At 37.0% G+C, this 10,038-nt stretch overlaps 1 protein-coding gene across 1 annotated transcript; it reads right to left on the bottom strand.

The window, feature by feature from the left end:
- Nucleotides 1-4,953: 4,953 nt before the first annotated feature.
- Nucleotides 4,954-6,957, bottom strand: LOC102586737 (GDSL esterase/lipase 5-like). The gene is made up of 5 exons (XM_015312920.1): nucleotides 6,712-6,957; nucleotides 6,472-6,606; nucleotides 6,136-6,360; nucleotides 5,764-6,028; nucleotides 4,954-5,263 (listed from the first exon to the last, which is right to left on the bottom strand). Exons 1-5 carry the CDS (start codon nucleotides 6,955-6,957, stop codon nucleotides 5,022-5,024), a joined length of 1,113 nt encoding a protein of 370 aa, XP_015168406.1. The 3' UTR covers nucleotides 4,954-5,021.
- Nucleotides 6,958-10,038: the final 3,081 nt, after the last annotated feature.

Here is a 10,038-nt window from a genome sequence, read left to right on the forward strand (position 1 = left end):
TATTGCATGTTTATTATACTTGTACAATATTTTATCCTCCTCCTCAATTTGAAAAAAAATGAATTCAATCGGGACCACATTTGCGGATTTCGAAGAATGCGTAACCCCTTCCCTTCGGAATAACTTGAACCCCTTACTTAGAATCTAATGGTTTCATAGATAACTTAATGGTTTCCTAGTTTTTTCCTAAAATTAGGTGGCGACTCCTTCAAAATTTGTTTATTCTTAAAATTCTCTTAAAATTGAATCAATTGATTATTTTTTGAGTCACCACGATGTTTCGCCCTATTTGAATAGAGTAGGGATGTAAACAGAAATGACCTCTCATGGAAATTTTGACTGCGCCGTTGAGTCTGGAATATCGAATTTGGTATGGTTGCATATCTTGTTTGCGTACACGGGGTTCCGAACGAGATCAGAGCACCCCGTCGGGGTTTTAAGTTTTGGAAATTATTGCAGATTTTCTGCAATAAATGCAGAAAAACAGCAACATATTTCCAAACTTCAAACCTTCAAAACTCTCTCATCTCTCAACCAATTTGGGCGATTCAAAAGGCAAAGTTGTGAGATTTTTCGAGGACAACGCGTTTGTGATCTTGAATAGTGATTTGGAGTCCCTGTTTGAGGTAATTTTCGTAAAATACCTGCTGCCACACCCTTTTTGTGAGCTTGATTTTGGAAATTTTTGAGACTTGATATTTCAGTCATTAAATATCCGATTTCGGTGATTCTTGGAGCTATCTTGAGTTTTTTTTCAAGGAGAACGCGTTGGCATGGTTAGATTTCGTATTTAACTTTTTATTGGAGGTAAAAAGTTGTGTTTTAGTTGCTGTCTTAGCTCATTTCGAGCTCAATTTTTGAGAAAATTTAGAAGGTGATGTCGTGGTCATTTTAGGTGCGAATCTGATGATTCAAAAGCCTAGATTGTGGGGTTTTTTGTGAGGATCATCATGGTGTGATTGGTTTCAGCATCTGGACCCTCGTTTCTGATATATTCTTGTAAATAGCTGCTGCTATTGTTGTTCCGTTTTACTGTAATTTGGGTTTTGGTTGCATGTTGATAGTGTGTTGTTCCCGAGCCCCGAATTGTGTCCCATTTTGGGACATGAGCTGGGAAAACTGGTTAGGACCCACTTTTGAGGTTAATTTCGAAATTTTCTGCACGTCTGCGCGGGTCCCACGATTCCCGTTTTGACTCCAAAATTGATTTGTCTCCGTTTGTTGTGATTTTGGTGTCTAAACGACTGTAATAACGTTGTGATCCTATTTTTGATAGCGGGGCAGCGTTTCGAGACTGTTCGGAAAGGGAAAGCTCCGAAGAAGTGATTTTGGAGCGCGTGTGATTGGCCTACAGGTAGGCTACGGTTTTCCCTTTCTTAGATTGAGCTCGAGAATGTGAATGCATGTTGATTAGTTGGGATTTGGGTTGGGTAGTTATTGAATCATGCATAGGTGATTAGAAATCATGTTTTCGGCCTATTTCGGGAATTATCGGGTAACTATGAGCATGCTTTGTGTTATTAATGGACCCTCCTCGCTATGTGGAGTGCTTGCATGCTTAATTATTGTTTATTTGAAGCATGTTGGGCCTTAGTTTAGGTTTGACTAGGGCTTGTCTTAGAAATAAATGATTCGGATCCGATAGGCCTTAGTTTTACCCCGACTTGAGTCTGATAGTTTGGGCCTTAGCTAGGCGATACGCTTGCTCCGACTTTAGTTATCCTTATTTTTCCCGATGTTACGGCTTCACGAGTTACGTCGGCGACACTAATTCTACTTCGTGATTTGAATTTGATTTTCGATTTGGTTCTAAGGACTTACATTGATTGGATAAGTATGAACGGCGTTCCACGGACATTTATGAGTGTGGATCGATTAGGACTCTTTCAGCAGCTACATTGGCACCTTTATAGAGCATCCGGTTTAAGTTCCGGCCTCTATTGCCCAGATACTTATATAGAGCATCCGGTTAGGGTTCCGGCCTCTATTTCCCAGATACCTATAAAGAGCATCCGGTTAGAGTTTCGGCCTCATATACTTGATACTTGTGATTGGTTACTTAGGTACTTCTGGTGAGCATCCGGTTCGAGGTCCGGCCTCTGTACTGTCAGATTTTACTAATTGGGATTGAGGTTCTGATTTGATGTTTTCCGTTCTTGGGTTCTTATATGCAATTATCTTTAGTTATAGTTATTCTATGTACTCGTCGGGCTTATGGGGGTCCGTTCGGGTTTTTATTTAACTTGCGCACGAGTGTACCTTCTGGGCTTATGGGGGCCCAGTTAGGTGTAGTTAGCTTATAGATTACTTTAGTTAGTTCTTTCTACACTCGTGTGCATTCCATTGTTAGTTAGATTTTAGTTCTTGACTTCGGTTTGTGTTATTCCTTCTTTTCATATTGCCTTTACTTTTCAAGTTCAGTCGGCCTACGATGCCTACTGGGTACCGGTTGTTTTGGTACTCATGCTACGCTCTGCATCTATTTCGTGATGCAGGTCCGGGCACTAGTAGACAGCGTTGATCGAGCTTGGAGCAGACTGATCCGGAGACGGGAGTGAGCACACGACGTTTTGTACTATTTCAGTCTCCATCTGTATATATAGACTTGTCTTTTACCTTCCGAGACAGTCCAGTCTCTGTTGTCCACTTTTGGGACTTGTACTCATTTTGTTAGTAGCTCTGTACTAGTGACTTCCAGATTCTGGGAGGGATCTTTATTTGTATATATGTTTTTGGTTTGCTTCCGCCTGTTTATATTGTTAGTTGCCTACTTTTGTTTAGTTTCTACCCTCAGACCCATTACTTGTTGTTAGTCCTCATTCTTCGAGGACTAGTGACATGTTTATCTTTATCGCTTTTAGTCTTCAGTTTCAGTTTTGCTAGATCTAGTTGGGGCATGTCCCAACATTTCTAGTCAGTTTAGAGGCTTATTTCAGACATAGTTAGATTCAGCTTAGTATTGAGTTAATATCTTCTTTGTATTAAACTCATCAGTTTTCATATATCTCAGTTATAGTATATGGGTATTCCCCATCCTTTTATGTTATTTATGATTTAGCTTCCGCATCAGTTTATTATCTTTAGTATGCTCATGATCATGCCAGCAGGGTTAGCTTGGGATCACTTGTGATCCTAGGTCCCGTGTCCGCGTCTCGGGGGTAGCTTGGGGCGTGACAGCAAGGGACCTGGTCTCGGAATGACTGCGTAAGTGAAAAGATTAAAAGACAGCTGTCAAAAAGCTGCCAACTCTGATGTGCTTGGTGCACGTCTTTTTAGAGAAGCAGGATCTTAGCCAATGGTGTCATCCCAAGGGGTTTGTGTCCATTTGACATAGTCTCTTCTCACAAGACACAAACTCAAGATTTGACAAACAAAGTTTTGAATTTCTAAAAATTCATAAGCTCGCAAAGAAAAGGTCATCTTCAAGAACACTGGTCATACTCAACAAAGGACCTGATAGAGTGTTGAAGCATTTTTGTTGTATTTTGAGTTTTGTGTCTTATGTTCTTATATTGTAAATCTACTCCTAAGTTATAAAGGATAGTAGATCGGTTGCTTGTCTAAGTCTTTAGTTTGAGTCGTATTAACTAGAGTTAGTTAGTCGAACCATCTATGTTTTCGTCAAGCCTTTTTACATCATTGTTTTGATGTTCTCTTGGGTAGAGTTGCCTAGGAGTGTCAACTAGAGTTAGTTGATGTTTGGGTGCAGCAGAGCTGCTGCTTGTTTAGCTCTTATCTTCAATATCTAAGTTGGTGGCTAGAGGTAGCCTTGTTGGGTTCTTAAAGTCTAGATCCACTAGAGTTAGTTGGTTTAGTGGGCAATAGAGTTATTGCTTAATTTCCTTTGTAGTAGAGTTGCTACAATAAAGGGGAAGGGATTAAAGAGTTTTAATTCCTAGGTTGCAAGAGTTTGTAATCTGAAACTTTGCTTTGTTTGAGTGAGATGGAGTTTGGGTTGAAATCCTGTGAGTACATGTCGTGGTTTTCACCTCCCTTGAACAATGGGGTTTCCACGTAAATTCCTTGTGCCTGATCTACTTTGAGCTATTTATTTTCCGCACTATTATTCTGTCTGGGAACCTGGTCCTGTGATCACTGGTGGACGCATACATTCTAACAAATGATATGTTCATTCTGGTTCTACAAAGATTGACCGGAAACTAATCAAACCAGTGTCGCCACAGTTGTGGTATGCGCCAGTGTTACTTTGAAACTGCATTGCGAATACATAGTAACTAGGTTTTCAAAAATCAATTGCCAAACATTTTATGAATTTTGATTTTTGCAAAGGACGTTTGATGATGCCTGATGTAGAAGGACTGATTATGCTTACTATATCTCTAATCTATTGTTCATTCATCTTTTTAAGGTCGGATAATGATGCAATGGGTTACAACAGAGAAAGAAGGGTTGGTAACAGACAACAACAATAACATATCCAATGAATTCCCACAAGTGGGAATAAGGGTAGAGTGTACGCCGACCTTACCCCTACTTCGTAGAGGTAAAAAAGCTGTTTTTGGAGGACCCTCAGCTCGAGTACAACATAGTGAAAATTTTATTGATCTCACTATGATTCCCTAATGAAACATACATTCAATCACAAATCCTTCTCCAAATGCATAACAACTGAAAATGTTTATTGCATGATTCCAACTAATTTCTCTACTTTGATCAATCATGAGGACTGAGACATGAAGTCATCTCATCAAATCTAAAGATTGACTCCTCATAAGTTGAACACAACAAGCACAAAAAAATTACTAGAGATCAAGCTTTTTACATTATTTGTTCTTTCCTTTAGTGGGCTTTAACAAAAGAATTCCACAACATTCAATCACAAATTGCATATGCAACTGAAAATGTACATTACATGTTCCAACTAAAGATTGAGTACTCTCTATAAATCAAACACATGATAAGAAATAACAGTAGATATATATGAAGCTCCTTAACATCAAGTTTTACATTTCTCTCTTCTTTCATTTAGCAGGCATTAAAAATACAATTCCATCATCGGGTTAGGTTGAAAGTTTAAAAAAGGATTTTAGGTTGTAAGGTGCTACAACGTCTGGAGTTCCATTCCACAACAATTCCGTGTATTTTTTATAGGCCAGCTCACTGGGATGAGCAGAGTCGAAAAACAAGTAATCTTTCACATTTTTACATAACTTGTACTCTTTTACCTCCCTCTTCCCTCCACAACTATGAATCCCTCGAAATGGACCCGTTCCACAACAAGCCGACTCTGATATCTTCAAACCTAAACAAAACAGAACAAAATCATAAGTAAATTGAGACTAAGAAAACATTCTTTATATTTGTGTGATTTCATTTTGTTATGATTATTGCATCTACATTCTACTCTGTTAGCAGAACCATGAAATATCTGCTACAGTGTTTGAACTGAATAGAAATAGACAACCTATTTATGATTTATGTTTTATCTTTCTGTGATCAATTCCAATTCTTTCTTTTACTTTATTGAAAGTTTTTCATGGGGTAGACTATATCCAGGTTCGCACTATGAAGTTCTACATTGGGGGTTATGCACTCCTTAACAAAGGTGACTTCATACAATTGTTCGAACCTGAGAACTCTGGTTAAAGATAAAAAAGTACTTACCTCTCCACTTATTCATGTTGGTACTTATCGTACACTAGTACTCTTGGTATAATAGTTATTCTTTCATAAATCAACGGTGCCCAATATATAATCAAACATTTAAATACTTGATTTTGAGTTCGAAGAGATAGAACACACCATATTTTGTTGGATTGTCAATGCTATCTACAAGTACTTTGAAGAAGTTGAATATTGTATACTTAAATCCAGGCAATTGCTTCTCTAGTTGTTTGAGCATTTCTGGGAGAGCTAAATTAAACATTTTGGCCAAGTTGGTGGCCTTCTCCATGCAACTTCCATTTGTAACTCCAATTTGAAGATTGAGAGCTCTCATTAAAGGGAGACAACCCAATGGACCCAAATTAAGCATCACAAACTTTCTCCCTCCTTCCTTGTAAATTCCCTGTAAACAAAGTACAAAGAGTTGGCCTAACCTGTCCATTTGACACACCTAGATAAAAACTACAACTAGTAAATCAAATCAAAAGAAATTGAAAAGATCAATATTACCTTTAAAACAGAAGTCAAGTTGCCCATAATCATCTGTAGATATTCTCTATCGGAATATGGAAAAGACGAATTTGCAAATAAAGGGGCAAACATATCATTATTGGCAGTGCTAAAAATATATACAGCATTGGAGAGGATCTGTTTGGACTCTGTTTCACCCACTTTCTTCTTCATCAGTTGTGCCACATTTTGGAAATATTTCAACTGAGTTTGAAGATCTATAACCTATCAAATGGAAACCAACATTTTTTTTTATAAAAAATAAAATTCATCCAATATCAAATTAAAACAAGAATTACATAAAAGTAATTAGTTAAAGGAAATATTGTCACTTACAAAGCCACGAGCGGTTTCAGCCAAACAACCAGAACCACCTGATGCAAAGTTTACTCCATGAACGAAAGGTTTCTTCCCAATTTCAAAATACGGCGGAATAAATGGCAAATTAGCATATTCAGCTGCAAAATACAACTAATTATAATTGTGTTCAGGTCAGCTTGCGCATAAGTTGATTATCTACTATCTACCACAATTAAATACTTTTCAAAGAATTGGCGAAAACGTGAATAAATTTACCGATAAAATCAGGAATGAGGCGTCCATTGGAGAACCTGCCAGTAGGGGGCTTGAAGAATGATTCTCCATACGGCAAATAATTTGCTTGGAAGTGAGCAGTGGTGTTGATGTAATTATTATTTCCAGGATCGAAACTGAATCACCGAATACGAAAAGGGCAGCTTGATAAGGTTTTTCATGGCACACAATTGGTGTGGCAAAATATGCTACCAAAACAAAGATGCACAAACTTGAGATCAAAGCCATTAGAGTTTGTGAAAGATCAATTACTTGGATATATTAGTTTGGTTTATGTTTGCATAGTATATATATAGTACTAGTGATGTGCAAATGATTAAAAAAAAACTACTTGTGTCTGCATCAACTCTATTGGAAGAGTCAGTTTATTTTTCAATGTATTTAAGGAGTTCTGGCTGGTTGACAATCATTTAGTTAGTAAACATGTTAACTTGGCCTACAATTAAGAAGGGAATAATACATAAATATGTCATTTAACTTGGTCTCAGTTCACATTTATGCCCTCTAACTTTATGTGTGCACAAATATAGACTAACTCTCCTTTCATTTACCAAGTTCGTTAGTTTATATAATGCATTATTACTTTTCATTCAAGAATAAATTGGAGTTGTATATTATTAAATTAAAGTACCAAACACATGGAGAAGTTTCTATATATCTTTCCATAAAGCATATGGATATTGTCACGCTTTAAAATTAGAGTGAAACGTAAGTGGCATCAGATTTTAATTGATTGTTAAGTGAATCCTGAATCTTACTAACTGAGAAAATAATTTAGCTGAGTTGTAATTTACCTAAATCAATAAGCCAACGTATAGGTATTTTAAGTGATAGAACTATCATTTTAAGTCCAAATCACAAAAACTGGAATTAAAAATCACCTACTTGGCTAAGTCATGACTCATGAGCTTCTAAAAGAAAACGAAAGTATGGTCGGTTACTAGTTGATTTTATTGTTTTATACAAAATTTGGCGTGTAGGCATTCTTTTTCTTCCCTTTGGATTGCTTCAATTTCATTTTATTCAACATTAGTAATAAACAAAATATAGAAATCATTGAATTTGTTTGCTGATTAATTTGACACGACATTGTTTGATTAAATATGAAATATAATATATTAACTTGACTTAGTTATATAGCAAAATAATATATTGGTGGTAAACGCAAAAAAAAAAATCCTATTTCAAAAAATTGAAATGAACAAATATTTTTGAAATACAAAAGTCAAATATTCTAATCTAAGAGCATTCGAATATCAAATTTTGACTTGATTTGGTATTGAAGAAAAAAGAGAGGAAAATTACACAAATTAGATACACTAGGGAAAATATTTATTCAAATTGTACTCAATTCAATATATTTAATTATTTACCCTTATTAGACTCACTACTTAAATAATTTACTGTCACGACCCAGACCATCGTGATTGACACCCACACTAACTCTCCGGTGGGAGAATCATTACGACAACCCAAACTAACAACTCAACCAAAATACTAAGGCATTTAAGTTACGGAAGCAAGTTAAATAGCTAAAAATTAAAGTTCCCATAAACTTCCAAATGATCTAACAACTAAACAATGCGGAAAATACACCTAGAACCTAAAAGTCAATGTACCAAAACATCTAACAAGATCCATAAGTCTAACAAGAACTGTTACAACCCCAAATTAATGTACTAATAACTAACTAGAAAGTCTATAGACAGAAAGAGAACTCATGGCAGCCCGGAAGAACTGGCTCATCCTTGAATTCGAACGATCACTGATCTTCTAAGCGAGGTCTGTCAATAACCGCCTGAAGATGCTCTTGTACTCAACAAAGAAAGAGCAAGTGCAGTATCAGTACACAACCACAGTGTACTGATAGGATCACGCAGCTATCCTACTAAGTGCAACATAAGTAAGTCAAACAACATTATAAACATGCATACACCGAACATATACAATATCATCAACATTTACGAACAACGAACAGTTTCACAACTCTCACCTATCACAATTATATTAAGTCATTGGTTCTCTCATGGAACCCAAACACAAACTGTTAGCATACCAGAACGTGGTACCCGATCCAATGATTATGCCGAAACGTGGCAATCGATCTCATAATTATGCCGCAAAGTAGCAACCGATCCAAGTTAGTGTGTCGGAACGCAACACCCGATCCATTCAACAAGCCATAATCACAATCACAAAGTACATTCTCATAATCATACAATCAAGTCATGATTCATGGCATTCATCATTCATATATCCTCATTTACAATTAATGTGATCAATAATGCAACATTCGCATACATACATGCATCATAATGAAACAAGAACAAACATACATCACACAATCATAGAATCACAACAATCACCTATCTCAAACAAAGCTTGAATCCCTTAAGAAACTTGATTCTTCCCTTTCCGGATTCGTTCCGCTTGTTCTTGGTCTACAAACAATTAATATAATAAGGGAATCAATAAACGATAACTAATTACTCTAATTACTAACAATCTCATCAATCCTAGATCCCAATATCCCAATTAGGGTTGTTTCCACCATAATTTCCATATCAAAACCATCCCCCATCGATAATTACCCATTAGATTACGTTTTACGGATCGAAAAATGAATTCGGGGAGTTAAAACCTTACATTTAGCCTCAAGAATGTGGAAAACAGTCAAGAAGTCTCATGGGTTTGTTCCTTAGCTCTCAAGTTCGAAAATCGCAAAATAAAATATTTTTGGGGTTTATTTCTGACTTTAAGTCACGTCTGCCCCGCCATGGCGGCACTAGCCCGCTACAGCGTCCTCGCCATGGCAATAGAAATCCCTGCCAAAGCGGCTTGCACGAAACAGTGAGCTATTTTAATAATTTCAAGATCCCATTTCACAACACACCTTCAACCAACGATACTCAGAAACTACCCGTTTACGCCAAGATCTATTTCGGGAGTTCTACTCACCCGAATTCAATTCCGTAAAGTCGTACGGATTTCTTAATGCCTTTGCTATCTACTCATATAATCAAAATTATAATTAAATCACCGAATTGCTACCAGATTTCCCTAGACCTCACTGACTCCGATTTCGTCCAATTCTGGACTAGGTTGGGAAATCCCAAGTTACTACGAAAAAGTTTTCCGGCCCAAAATCTTTCTCCGTTGGCTTTTCTATAACGACGAAACCGGTCGTTACAATTATCAGCCCCCTCCCCCCAAATTGTATCGAAATTAATATTCTTCCACCTGATTTGTGGTCTAAATTGTGCACCAACTAGGGATGGAAATGGGGTGGTGCGGGGCGGGGGCGGGGGG

The sequence above is a fragment of the Solanum tuberosum genome, unplaced genomic scaffold (genome assembly GCF_000226075.1).
Source record: "Solanum tuberosum cultivar DM 1-3 516 R44 unplaced genomic scaffold, SolTub_3.0 scf00222, whole genome shotgun sequence".
Classification (NCBI taxonomy): Eukaryota; Viridiplantae; Streptophyta; class Magnoliopsida; order Solanales; family Solanaceae; genus Solanum; species Solanum tuberosum.